Source organism: Nicotiana attenuata, chromosome 2, assembly GCF_001879085.1.
Source record: "Nicotiana attenuata strain UT chromosome 2, NIATTr2, whole genome shotgun sequence".
Lineage (NCBI taxonomy): Eukaryota > Viridiplantae > Streptophyta > Magnoliopsida > Solanales > Solanaceae > Nicotiana > Nicotiana attenuata.
In genome coordinates this window covers 24,208,181-24,222,666 of record NC_031990.1, presented here as the reverse complement: position 1 = coordinate 24,222,666, position 14,486 = coordinate 24,208,181, and the positions used below count along the sequence as shown (strand labels likewise).

At 34.5% G+C, this 14,486-nt stretch overlaps 1 protein-coding gene across 2 annotated transcripts; it reads left to right on the top strand.

Moving 5' to 3' along the window:
* Window positions 6,665-9,739, top strand: LOC109205547 (two pore potassium channel a-like). 2 transcript variants are annotated; one of them, XM_019368257.1, is made up of 3 exons: window positions 6,665-6,805; window positions 7,680-8,822; window positions 9,086-9,739. In XM_019368257.1, exons 2-3 carry the CDS (start codon window positions 7,924-7,926, stop codon window positions 9,246-9,248), a joined length of 1,062 nt encoding a protein of 353 aa, XP_019223802.1. In that variant the 5' UTR covers window positions 6,665-6,805; window positions 7,680-7,923; the 3' UTR covers window positions 9,249-9,739. The 2 variants fall into 2 exon arrangements, with proteins under 2 accessions (XP_019223802.1, XP_019223807.1); XM_019368262.1 differs by lacking the exon at window positions 6,665-6,805 and adding an exon at window positions 7,343-7,598.

Here is a 14,486-nt window from a genome sequence, read left to right as displayed (position 1 = left end):
GAACAAAGTCAAATCAAATACAAGGCGTTAAGATCAAGGTCACTTGTTCGTGATAAAATTCGTGGCAACAATCAAAGCGTTCGCGACGGATAAATCAAATCCAAATTCAAGATCAAGCTCAAAAGCACTTGTTTTATATTGGAAAAGTAGAATCAGAGGATTCATAGAGATTGTAGCACTCAAATTATCTGAAATCAAATACTACGATTGTTGCAATATCTCGACACAAATTTATTATCTCCACTACCCTTCTCTTTTTAAATATCTTAAATACCTAATCAATGCTCTACTATTTGGAATAGTAAGGGTAGTTTTAGAAAAATAATAATAAATGGCTTTCTGTTATAAATAGAATTCTATTTATGGTGAATGTCCATATTTAGAGAGATTCTAGGGTTTATTACTTGGTGGCTAAGTCAACCTCTCCCTATAAATAGAGGGTTCTATTCCATTGTAATTCATCCGAAATTCAATAAGAATTTCCTCTCTCTCTTTCTCTGCAATATTGCTCTTGTTCTTTTATTATTTTATAACACGTTATCAGCACGAGACTCTACCGTCTCAAGAAGCTCTTTGAGAAGATTAAGGTAATTTTTCTCCTTTTTTTTAATTATGACTGACATTATGAAAAGAAAGTTCGTTGCCCTTGAAATTTCGGGCAAGAACTATATGACATGGGTGTTGGATGCCGAAATCCATTTAGATGCAATGGGTCTTGGAGACGCCATTAAAGACAAAACGAAAGCATCCACCCAAGACTGTGCTAAGGCCTTGATTTTCTTGCGCCATCACCTTGATGAAGGGTTGAAAATAGAATATCTCACAGTCAAAGACCCACTTGTTTTGTGGAATGGCTTAAAGGAAAGATATGACAACTTAAAGTTGGTCACCCTTCCACAAGCACGATATGATTGGGCTCATCTGAGGCTCCAAGACTTTAAGTCTGTTTCTGAATATAATTCTGCGATGTTCAGAATTACTTCTAAATTGAAACTCTGTGGAGATACTATCACTGATTATGATATGCTTGAAAAAACGTTCACAACGTTTCATGCCTCCAATATGGTCTTGCAACAGCAGTACAGAGAGAAAGGTTTCAAGAAGTACTCTGAACTGATTTCTCTTCTCCTTGTAGCTGAGTGAAACAATGACTTGCTCATGAGAAATCACAAGAATCGACCCACTGGATCTACACCATTGCCTGAAGTGGATGAGGTGTATTCCCATTACGCTAAGCGTGGAAAAGGCATTGACTCTATTCGTAGTCATGGTCGTGCTCATGGTCGTAGCCGTGGCCGTAGACAAGGAAGAAATTTTCCTAGTGTTAATCATCCCCCAAAGAGAAATAACCACCAAAAAGTGGAAAGGGAAAGATGAGAAGCCAAAAGCAAATGGTTCAGAAACTGAATGCTATCGTTGCGGTGGAAAAGGGCATTGGGCAAATATTTGTCATGTACCAAGACATTTGGTTGAGCTTTATCAAGCATCTCTAAAGAATAAAGGCCCTGAAGCCAATTTTGTCTCTGACAATGATTTTGACATCACCCACTTGGATGTGGCAGACTTCTTTGAGCGCCCTGATGGAAAAATAGACCACTTGATCGGTGATGGATCTGTGGTTAAAGAAGATTGAGTAGTTTGATTTTAATTTTATTTTGCTTATTTGTATTAATTAGTGAATAAACATCATGTAATGATAGTTCTTTACATGAGTAGTAGTCATTAGTATCTATTCGTATTATTTATTTTTATAAAATAATATTAGTTCGTTTTGATTAAATTTATTATTTCATCATAATGCAGTATTTATACTTGAATTATAAATTGGGCTATCATCGAACATATTCCTCCATTTATATTAATCTTGTGCCAACAGCTAAGTATTAATAGTTTATAGTCAATGTGTACTACATTCATTTTACTTATTGTAAAGACTACCTATGGACAAAAAATTTGGAAATAAGTTACGTACTTTCTTTTCTATTCCTTTTTGAACAACAAACAGTAGCATCTCATATAAATGCTATATGATAGGTATATTATTTTGTTCGTTCTAACAGTAGTCATCGGGTGCGAAATCTTTTGTGATGATAGTATTACGATTTACATTGAATTTAACAATATATTAGCTACGGTCAATTTTTTTTTTTTTTACACTCTCATGTCCATTTAAATTCATCCAATTAATTACAATATTATATAGCATCGTAATTATTTGTATCATAACGAGAGTTTGCTCGAAATTGCATTAAAAGATTATTGTTGAATCACTGGGTTAACTTTGTTTTCTTTCCATTTTCTCTAAAAATACTAATGTTTATTTGTATATTTCTTTTGTATGTCAAACCATGTGAAGCAAATATGGATATCTCTCAAAGCAAACTTGGATCAAAGTACAATTGTAAAAATATTTGTTTAATTGATTCATGTACAACACATACAATATTCAAAGAGAAAAATTATTTCTCTCATTTAAGTATGTGTAAGGCAGATGTTACTACAATTTCTGGTAGTAGTAAATTAATTGAAGGCTCTGGAAGAGCTACTATAACTCTGCCTAAGGGAGCAATACTTATCATAGAGAATGCAATGTTCTCCTCCAAGTCCAAGAGGAACTTGTTGAGTTTTAAAGATATCCGCCGAAATGGATATCATATTGAGACAATAGATGAGAATAATCTTGAATATCTCATCATTACCAAAAATATCCCTGGCCAGAAAAGGGCTATTGAGAAGTTCTCATCTTTGTCTTGTGGCCTGTATTGGACAAGAATTAGTGCAATTGAGGCACATTCTATTGTAAACCAAAAGGTTACTAATTCCAATACTTTTGTACTATGGCATGATCGATTGGGACACCCTGGATCAATTATGATGAGACGGATTATAGAAAACTCAAATGGGCATCCATTAAAAAATTTAAATATTCTTTTAAATAATGAATTTTCTTGCACTTCTTGTTATCAAGGCAAGTTAATTATTAGACCATCACCAACAAAGGTTGGAATGAGTCTCCTGTGTTTTTGGAATGTATACAAGGGGACATTTGTAGACCTATTCACCCACCTAGTGGGTCGTTTAGATATTTTATGGTCTTAATAGACGCATCTTCTAGATGGTCCCATGTGTGCCTATTGTCATCTCGCAACCTCGCGTTTGCAAAATTAATGACACAAATAATTCGATTACGGGCACAATTTTCTGATAATCCAATTAAGTCTATTAGACTTGATAATGCTGCTGAGTTTTCATCCCAAGCATTTAATGATTATTGCTTATCAATTGGGATAAAAGTGGAACATCCTATAGCTCATGTTCACACTCAAAATGGTCTTGCAGAGTCTTTAATTAAACGTCTGCAATTGATAGCAAGACCGTTACTCATGAAAACGAGGCTGCCCACTTCTGTTTGGGGTCACGCCATTTTGCACGCATCAATGCTAGTTCGTCTCAGACCGACAAATTATCATAAATATTCCCCGTTGCAATTAGTTTTGGGTCATGAACCTAATATATCCCATTTAAGAATTTTTGGTTGAGCAGTATATGTGCCTGTAGCACCGCCATATCGCACCAAAATGGGTCCGCAAAGAAGGTTAGGAATATATATTGGGTTTGAATCGCCCTCAATTATTCGCTACCTCGAACCATTGACGGGGGATTTGTTTACTGCACGATTTGCAGACTATCGATTCGATGAGACACTTTTCCCAAAATTAGGGGGAGAAATTGGTGAAACCAAACGGGAAATTTTGTGGAAAAATCCATCATTATCTCATCTTGATCCACGTGCCTCTATTTGTGAAAAAGAGGTGCAAAAGATTATTCATTTGCAGAGAATAGCAAATCAAATGCCAGATGCATTTACGGATATGAAAAGGATAACAAAATCACATATCCCTGCGGAGAATGTTCCAATCCGTATTGATGTCCCTATTGGACAATCTTCTAGTGTCACAGCTAATGAGTCAAAAACACGCCTTAAACGTGGCAGACCATTAGGTTCCAAAGATCGAAATCCTAGAAAAAGAAAAACAAATGATCAAAATGACACTACGAAAGAACCTCATGAAGAAATCCACGATTTAATAAATTCTGAGATTCATCAGGAATCCACTGAGCCCGAGACTCAAGAAAATAAGGAACTATCAATAAATCCAATCGATATTGAGACAAATTTGAATCGAGTGGATATAGTGGTGGATTATGTCTTTGCATATAATGTTGCATCTAGCATTATGCAAGAAAGTGAGGATCTTGAACCTCAATCTGTTGGAGAATGTCGACAAAGACTTGATTGGCCAAAATGGCAAGAAGCAATCCAATCAGAGTTGAACTCACTTGCAAAACGTGAAGTTTTTGGGCCTGTAGTCCAAACATCTAATGGTGTTAAGCCTGTTGGTTATAAATGGGTCTTTGTACGCAAGAGAAATGAGAAAAATGTGGTACAAAGATATAAGGCACGCTTTGTTGCACAAGGATTTTCACAAAGGCCTGGTGTCGATTATGAAGAGACATATTCACCCGTTATGGATGCTATAACGTTCCGTTATCTCATTAGTTTTGCTGTCCATGAAAAGCTTGACATGCATTTAATGGATGTGCTTACCGCCTACCTTTATGGCTCACTTGATAATGAGATATACATGAAAATTCCCGAGGGATTCAAAATGCCTAACGCAAATAATTCAAAATCCTGGGAAATGTTTTCAATCAAATTGCAAAGATCTTTGTATGGTCTAAAGCAATCAGGACGAATGTGGTATAATCGTCTTAGTGAGTATTTATTAAAGGAAGGCTATATAAATGATGCCATTTGCCCATGTGTTTTTATAAAGAAAACAACATCGGAATTTGTTGTACTTGCCGTATATGTTGATGACATAAACCTTATTGGAACTCCTATAGAACTCCAAAAGGCAATTGATTATTTAAAAAAGGAATTCGAGATGAAAGATCTCGGAAAGACAAAATTATGTCTTGGTTTGCAAATTGAACATTTGGCAAACGGAATTTTTGTTCATCAATCTGCCTACTTAGAAAAGGTATTGAAACGGTTTTACATGGATGGAGCACATCCATTAAATACTCCGATGGTTGTTCGATCACTTGATGTGAACAATGATCCATTCCGACCTCAAGAAGAGAATGAAGAGCTACTTGGTCCTGAAGTACCATATCTTAGTGCAATTGGTGCACTAATGTATCTTGCCAATACTACAAGGCCCGACATAACTTTTCAGTTAATGTCTTAGCAAGATATAGCTCTGCTCCCATAAGGAGACATTGGAATGGGATCAAACACATATTGCGGTATCTAAAAGGGACTACCGATATGAGCTTTTTTTATGGCAATAATTGCAGTCCTGATCTTGTTGGTTATGCCGATGCTGGATATTTATCTGACCCACACAAGGCTCGGTCTCAAACAGGTTATGTGTTTACCTGTGGAGGCACTGCCATATCTTGGCGATCGACTAAGCAATTAATTGTGGCTACTTCATTTAATCATGCTGAGATAATTGCTATTCATGAAGCAAGTCGAGAATGTGTGTGGTTGAGGTCTATAATACATCTTATTCGAGACAAATGTGGTGTGAAATGTGACAAACTACCCACAATTTTGTATGAAGATAATGCAGCATGCATAGCTCAATTGAAGGGAGGATTCATAAAAGGAGATAGGACAAAGCATATTTCACCAAAGTTATTTTTCACACATGATCTTCAAAAGAATGGTGATATTAATGTGCAATAGATTCGTTCAAGTGATAATATGGCTGATTTGTTCACAAAATCTCTACCAACGTCAACCTTCAAGAAGCTAGTGTACAAGATCGGGATGCGAAGGCTCAAGGATGTGAATTGATGCTCTCATCAGGGAGAGTTAATGCGCGTTGCACTCTTTTTCCCTTACAAGGTTTTGTCCCACTGGGTTTTCCTTGCAAGGTTTTTAACGAGGCAACCAATATGCGCATTTCTAAACATGTGTACTCTTTTTCCTTTTCTAGAATTTTTTCCCATTGGGTTTTCTTTTAGTTAAGGTTTTAACGAGGCACATTATCTGTTGAATAGACATTCAGGGGGAGTGTTATAAATAGAATTCTATTTATGGTGAATGTCCATATTTAGAGAGAATCTAGGGTTTATTACTTGGTGGCTAAGTCAACCTCTCCCTATAAATAGAGGATTCTATTCCATTGTAATTCATCCCAAATTCAATAAGAATTTCCTCTCTCTCTTTCTCTGCAATATTGCTCTTGTTCTTTTATTATTTTATAACACTTTCTATTTTTTTAAAACGTCAAATATTTAAATAAATTCTCTTTATCAAAACGACTGAGATCAGAAGAGTAACACGTTTTTTAGAAGAGAGAAGAAAAGTAGAATTATGCCAAAATCTTCAATATTAAGTGTCATTAAAGAATAAATATGGGAAGGTAAACCACATATGGGTTAAGAAAGATTAACCATATATTGTTGAGAAATTAGAATCAATTGCAAAGCGTCCAATAAATAGTAGGTGTAAGATTAATTTAAGACATGCATATTGTTTCCCGTGATTCTGTTTGTCTTTGGTGCCTTTAATTTAACTAGTCGATTCTATTACATGTTATTTTGATCCAAATTTTGTAGCCATAATTAAAATAATCCTTTTGTTTTTTCCATCCCCGTTATTTTTTTTCCCTTGTGAAAAATTACAGACTTTGCTTTCTTGCCTTCTGTTCATCCAAACAGAACAATATAATTGCATGCATGGATTTGAAAAGAATCTATTTTATGAATATGATAGTCTTAACCTAAGGTAATATGACCTTCTCCATTTGTTTCTTGTTCTGAAGTTAGATTTAAAATAACTCCAATTTGTTAGATTCCTTAAACATTCGATTTCTCTGATCTGAAATTAAATTTTGCCTTCTCTATTGTTAATTTTTTTTTACTTTTATGGGTTTGAAAATCTCTCATTAATGAATATGATATAATTAGAGCAATTTTGTATTAGCCTTCAGCAATATAGATCTTCAGATATTCTAAGGTAGGTAAAAAAAAAAAAAATCGTGGTTTGCGAATGTGAAAGAAAATTTACATTTGTTATAGGATTTTAAGCCCTCAATCACCCACATAACACGTTATATGTGGGTTATTAGGCAAATATGAGTTCTAACTTTGCTGCAAACAAAAACCTGATATTTAAGTGGGGAGGGCAGAAAAACGGGCTCATTATCCATTAAGTTTCGAATCGTATGTTGCTGGGCCTCAGGGCCTATGGAAGTCCCATTTATTAACTTTTGTGGATGAAGCCCATGTTACGAGGAGCACAACTTAACATGGATCAATTATGGGTGTTATGAACAATACAAGGTCTTGAAATTTAGGTTTTAGGTTTAATAATTGAGATTGATATCAAAGTTAGTCACACAAAAGAACGATTCTATTTATGCCTCTGAGTTTCAAATGTATGAATTTATGTTTTTTCCTCGTATTATGCTAGAAATGCCGAGGGTTTATTGGGAACAGTCTCTCTACCTTCATATGCTACAGTTAAGGTCTGCGTACACACTACCCTCCCCAGACTCCACTATATGAGATTACACTAGGTATATTGTTGTTGTTGTTGCTTGCCTCGTGTTTTGCAAGAAATGTTAGTTGATTTTTAATGTACATTCTCCTAACTGCAGTTTGATTCGACACATAATTGGAAGCATGTCCTTTTGCTGTCATCAGAGGCGGACTTACGTGTTATGTTGAGGGGTCACCGGACCTCGTAAACTTCGGCAGAAATCTTGTATATGTGTGTATACCTTGAACATGGTTAATTTGAATTACTTGGCACCCTCAGTGCTAAAAGCCTCTCGGCGGCATTGATTGTACAAAATATTGTGCCCCGATCGCGTTAAAATCTTGGTTCCACCTCTGATTGTCATGGATAAAGGTGATGTTGAACAACCTCTACTACGAAGCCATGTAAATTCTTCGATTCGATTTAGTGATATAAACTCTTTCAAGCGAAGGCGAACACAATCGAGCAGCAGTACTGGTAATATCAGTCATATACCTCAGACAAATAATGAGGAACTGTTTCATTCCTCTGAGTCCATTGCAACAGAGAGATTTAGACTCAGGTCTGTGCTCTTATTTTTGGCTGTCTATATAGGCGTTGGAGCGATTTGCTTCTTCATAATCAGGGATCAAATCGAAGGAAAAAAGACTAATGGAATTCTTGATGCAATATACTTGTGTATTGTTACAATGACTACTGTTGGATATGGTGATCTTGTTCCTAAAAGCATCTTAGCTAAGCTACTCGCGTGTATTTTCGTCTTCACGGGCATGGCTCTTGTTGGATTTGTTCTAAGTAAAGCAGCAGATAGTTTTCTTGAGAGGCAGCAAATCCTGTTTCTCAAAGCCATAAAAATGAGGAAAAATTATAGCAGTTCAAATGAGGTGTTGAAAGAGGTTGAAACGAATATCGAAAAGTACAAGTTTTTAAGTGCATTGGCACTTCTTGTGATGTTTACTATACTTGGAACAATTTTTTTAAACCAAGTTGAGGATCTGAGTTTGTTTGATGCTTTTTATTGTGTCTGTGCTACTATTACTACTCTGGGATATGGAGATAAGAGCTTTTCGACAAAATGGGGGCGTTTATTTGCTTCGTTTTGGATATTGTTGAGCACGATTTGTTTGGGTCAGTTGTTTTACTCACTTGCTGAATTATACACAGAACAAAGGCGAAAATCTATGACCAGATGGGTTCTAACTCGGGAGTTGACGAATTCAGACCTGCAGGCAGCAGATCTTGATCATGACAGTGAAGTAAGGTAAGTTGTTACTTAATTTTATATTTCGCGTTCAACAGACTTAACGAAAGATAGAGCACAATAAAATAAAAAGATCTGTATGGTCGATAGCAATAAGTTGAGTATATGCTTTAGTCATGTTAATACATTTACCTTCCTATGCTTAGTCTTTTAGCCCTATAATATGTTTATAGCTGACCCCAACTCGCTTGGGTATGTTGTTGTTATTTGGCGTTCAAGATTTTTTGGGCTATATCCTAATCACTTTCATTTTCTTTATTCAGTGCTGCAGAGTTTATTGTCTATAAACTTAAAGAGTTGGGGAAGATAACTGAGGAAGATGTCTGTGTAGTAATGGAGAGCTTTAAAATGCTTGATGTTGATCATTCAGGCACATTGACTGAAAAGGATATTGCATTATTACACTCGTCAAGATCCAAAAGCTGATAACCCTTGTATCCTCCTATCCATGGTCATGTCCTCAGTCATGTGGAGCAACGCCATATCTTTCCTAATTACCTCTCCCCAATACTTTTTCGGTCTGCCTCTACCTCTGGTCTGATTAAGTTTTGTTCATAGATCTTAAAAAGATTCTAACGATGACTGAAGCCTTTATTTTGAAGAGTCATATGTACATGTTCCTATGGCTCAGATGAGTATTATTGTTTATATCATCACGACTATAAACATTATTTTGTTCCTATTAACAAAACATCCCCTTTTTCTTCGTCGTGAACAAACACAATCCTTACACACACCTAGGAGCATGCACCCTTCCTGCATATTCATACAAGAATCGAGTAGGCAGGCTGAGGTCCTACAAGGTACCCCGGTCTATTGCTCTTTCCTTGTAGCTATTTCACTTTAGAAGGTTGGTTCACAGGTACAACCTTTGTAACTTCATGGTATACTTATGGATTGATCATTATTTGACTTAACCGCCGCAATTTTCTACTCCTTATAGTTTAGCTCGATCAAGATCAAATCTGTTTATCAAAGTGCTTCTTCGATTGCTAAAGACATTTCTTTTCAATCTAGGAACAAAACAAGGTCGCCTTGCAATTAATAAGTTAGTAATTTTTTTTTATTATGATTCGTACTCGTGGTACATAGTACCTTAAATTGCGTGTATGAAATTGTGTATTAATGGAGAACCAATTTGAAAATTTTGCATTTTTCAATCCTATGCACTTGATGTTTGAGTCTTTTGTGAGCGGAGGGTCTATCAGAAACAACCTCTCTACCTTTTAAGGTGGGGGTTACGTCTGCGTACACATTACCCTTCTCAGACCCTATTTGTGGAATTACACTAGGTTCGTTGTTGTTGTTGTTGCACTTGATGTTTGGAAAAGGATCATAGATATACTATTGGAGAATATAAGTTAAGGCATGTTAAATTTGAACTAGATTGAGACAAGTGTTACATTTCCAATGTCATCTTAGTAGTTCTTTAAACTGGACAAGAATGTACATTATCAATCATCAACTATAAACTGGCCACCATCAGGGGCAGATTTATAGCTTAAATTATGGGGCACGTGAACCCATGGCCACCAGAAACCAAACATTCAGACATAGTGTGATTAAAATCGCCAGTCGAATATCAGAAGTCTTCCAGTTGCTGCTGCTGGTGCCCTGCAAGAAAATTCATTAGTCCTTCACCCTCTTTTGGATTGGAGAAGTCAACAGCTAATGGTTGTATATTGTTGAAGGCAAGTATTGTGATCAAAAGTAGAGTTGTGGACAGGACAAGAGGCCAGAAATAAGACAGAATGTTAGCGAAGTTAGGTGCCAAAACAAAGAAGAAAGTAAGAACAAATGATGCAGCAAATAATGTGACAATATGATTCTTGAACTGAAAAATCTTGGCAAAGATTTCCATGGGGTTTAATTTATTTAGAGTTTCAATCAAACACAAAATGGACTTTCTGAATGAAAAGGAGGGAGAGAAGCAGAGGTTTTTGTCTTTGTTAAGATTCTTTGTTCAAAGTGACAAGACTTTGTTTTGGCTCCAAATTGTTTCCAAAGCAATCCTAATCTTTGATACCTTTACATTCAGTTTTATCTTAATGGCTTTGTGTGTCTAATTGCCTTAGTTGAGGTATATGCTAAGATTAAAATTTTTTTGACAAGGGGAATCCTACGAAGAGGAATCTTGGAGCAACGGTAAAGTTGTCTCTGTGTGCAGAGGCGGAGCTACAGTATCGACTACGGGTTTGGCCAAACTCATTAACTTTGGTTCAAATTATTTATGTCTTAAAATTTTCATTAAATATATACAAATTATTAATTTAGAACTCATTAACTTAAAAGGATTAGGATCCCGAATCCATAAACTAGAAATTATGGCCCCGCCTCTGTCTGTGTGACTTATAGGTCACGAGTTCGAGCCATAGTTGTAACCAACATTAGGGCAGGTTATCTACATCATATCCATATGAGTGCGCCCTTTCCCGGATCTTGTGTGAATACGAAATGCTTTGTGCACCAGGCTGTCCATTTTAAGGGGAAACCTCTCAACTTGGTCTTTAAGTAATATGATTAAGGAATGTTAAGACAAAAATGTTCTAAATTGTCCTGAAGTTAAGATTTTTAGTTTAAAATTTCAGATCAAAATAAATATTGGTTAATCTCTAAATAGCAGGATGGCTATCTATGCACTAGCCCCAATTTTAAGTTCTTAGCCATGCAATCAAATCACTTAACAGATAATTACACGTAAATAATTTGATAAGCATTAATTAGTAATTTGTCAATAATATTAATATATGATGCGAAAAACAAAAGTTTACAATGGTGTTTTTTGACAGAATTCTAACCTCATAACAAGTAAGTTCCATGAGATTTTTGCATTCAAAGCCCAAAAAATGGTGTATTTGTACTCATTCAATTTTTTTTCTCCCTACCAAAATTTATTATTGGATGAGAAAAAGAAAAGTAGAGAATAAAGGAAAAAAATAGGGAGAAATTAAAATAAAATTCTATGATAATGAAGAAAGAAAGTGATAGCTAGCTCTAAAAAGATAAGTCTTAATTTGGAGGTTTTTGGTGAGATATTTTAAGGATATATACACATCAATACCTACTACAAAGACACTACCCTTGATGTTAATTGTGTTAGTCCATTTATAAAGATTTGACCCTTTGACACAATGTTATTAGTGCATATATTCAATTACATTAATTATAAACTAAAGCACCATTACATTAATAATCCAATACCACTGCTGTTAGTGCTTGTAATAAGCCATATGTATCATTAGTAAATTAAACCACAAAATGATTATTTTCTAGACAACTGAAAATTTTAGATTTCACTACACAAATATCATGACATAATTAGGATTTACTCCTTTTCTACTTTATGTAATCCTCTTTTCTTTTTAATTTGTTCCCGAAAAAAATCCCTTTCTTAATTTAGAAATATTTTAACTTAATAAACTTCTCATTTTGCCCTTAAATGATAAGTTTTATAGTTATATAGTGTATGTTATAACATGCAGATTAAAGATCACAAGTTACAAAAGTTTTATAGTCACACAAATCTTATGACATATTAAATCTCTCATTTATTAGAGGTTTAATTTATATGCCAACGGAGGTTAAGTAAGAAAGTGATCCTAATTAACAAGAAAAAAAGTATATAAGGCATCAATGATGGATTAATACATACGTAATATAATAAAAACAAAAAAAGAGAAAAAAAAAAGGAGGGGAAGGAAAAGAAGGAAGAAATTATTAAGAATTCAAGGTAGAACCGATTTCTTATCACAATTTACCTACTTAAAGCTAATTATCAAAAGATATTATTAAATAGAAATTATAGAACCTTTACAACTTAGCTTGAAATTCCCTTGAGGTCACTTTCAGAACTATAAACTAGAAATTTTATTACATAAATATAGAAAGGAAGCCCCACTAATTTGATGAGGTCACTTTTAGAATTATAAATTGTGATTTTCATTAAGTAATTAATGTAGAAAAGAAACCTCAATTGCTAATCAAGACATGTTTGAATATTTCTAATCTGATTGCCTTTTTCATTTTAAACATTTGAATCAATAGCTGCTTTGAAATTGGGATCACACTATTTATTTTTTGTAAAAACTTATTCGCACCTGATTATTTGATGCGATGAAAATATATATTAATTAACAATGATTAAATGATAGAAATATATATACAGATACATGTCATTTATCTATTAATTTGGTGTAAAAAATGAAAATAAGTTTTGTATCTTGTAAATGCTCTTTAATTTTATCACCTAAGTATGGTTAATTAATGTGTAGTGTCACCTTATTTATTACTTAATTATGGTAAAATATACTAATTTGGTGTAAAGATAATTAGTTCAAATTCCAGTAGAGGCAAAAATATTACTAGGTGATTTCTACCTATTTTTTTTCAAGATTTGGTGGACAGAATTACCTAATACCTATTACTAGTGAAGGTAACAGATATCCCGTGAAATTAGTCGATGTGCATGTAAGCTGGCCCGAACACCACCATTATAAATTACAAAAAAAAAAAAAAAAAAAAAAAAAAAAAAAACTGTAGTGAGACTCTTTATTCTAAAGGCGTGTTTTCTTTTGCCTCACAAAAACATTGATCATGTACAGCTTGAATATTGCCATTTGCCAAGTGTCATCCAACTATGAGAAGCTTTATATAATATATCTACAAGGGAAGTATCAGTATATGGTGTTTTTTCTTTGCCCAATTGCTCTTATCTTCAATTATATTCTAATCATTCATACTTAAAAGCAACTCAGTTTGTTTATGTACTTTAAAGCAAACTCAGTTTAAACCCCTTTTCAATTATTTGTTATCAACACCTCATTCTCTTTGTATTTATCAATGATTCCATGATTTTAAGGAGTGTTTAACGCTCAAGCAATTTATTTACTTCTCAAGTAGGAAGTGCTTTCCATCAATATTTAGAGATATGTTTGGAAAATGTCACATCAATATTTCCCCTACTACGCAGAGTCGGATTTGAAGCAGATGGGTGCACTATTATAAAAAGGTGGATCTAGAATTAGTCTCTTACCACGAAGCCATTACACTTTTAAAATTATAGGTTCAAAATTATATTATTTTTGATATTCTAGTGATTTTCACATATATATCAATACTCCACGCCGAAAATAAGACCATCCAGAATGGGATTTGAATCGCTAATTTCACTTGTAGAGGCGCACTCAATAATCATAGCACCATAGAAGATTTTGAGTATGGGTGCACGCATATATATATTTAAGTAATTTTGAAGAAATATAATATTATTGTATAAGGTTTAGGGAGAGGAGCACACTTCCACGTGGACCCATATTCCTTAACATAGATACACCCCTGCTGCTATGTAGCGAAATGATGGGATGAATGGTATCCTTCCACCCTTGTACAGACGCTTCATATTCGAGTCTTGAAAATAAAATTTTTTTGATAGGAAGCGTTTCCCCCTTAAATGACACTATGCAGCACAAATCTGAATTATTCAGACCGATAGATTCCGCATACTAGATGGTTAAACAAAAAAATTCTCTTTCCCTAAAAGGAAATAGGGACAAAATAGAAAAAAGAAAAGAGCTCTATTTTAGAAATGAAACTTGATTACCTACCACCTCTTTTCTGCTTAAGGAAAGCTTCAAAAAGCAAAGTCCAGATAAGTGTAGGACAACT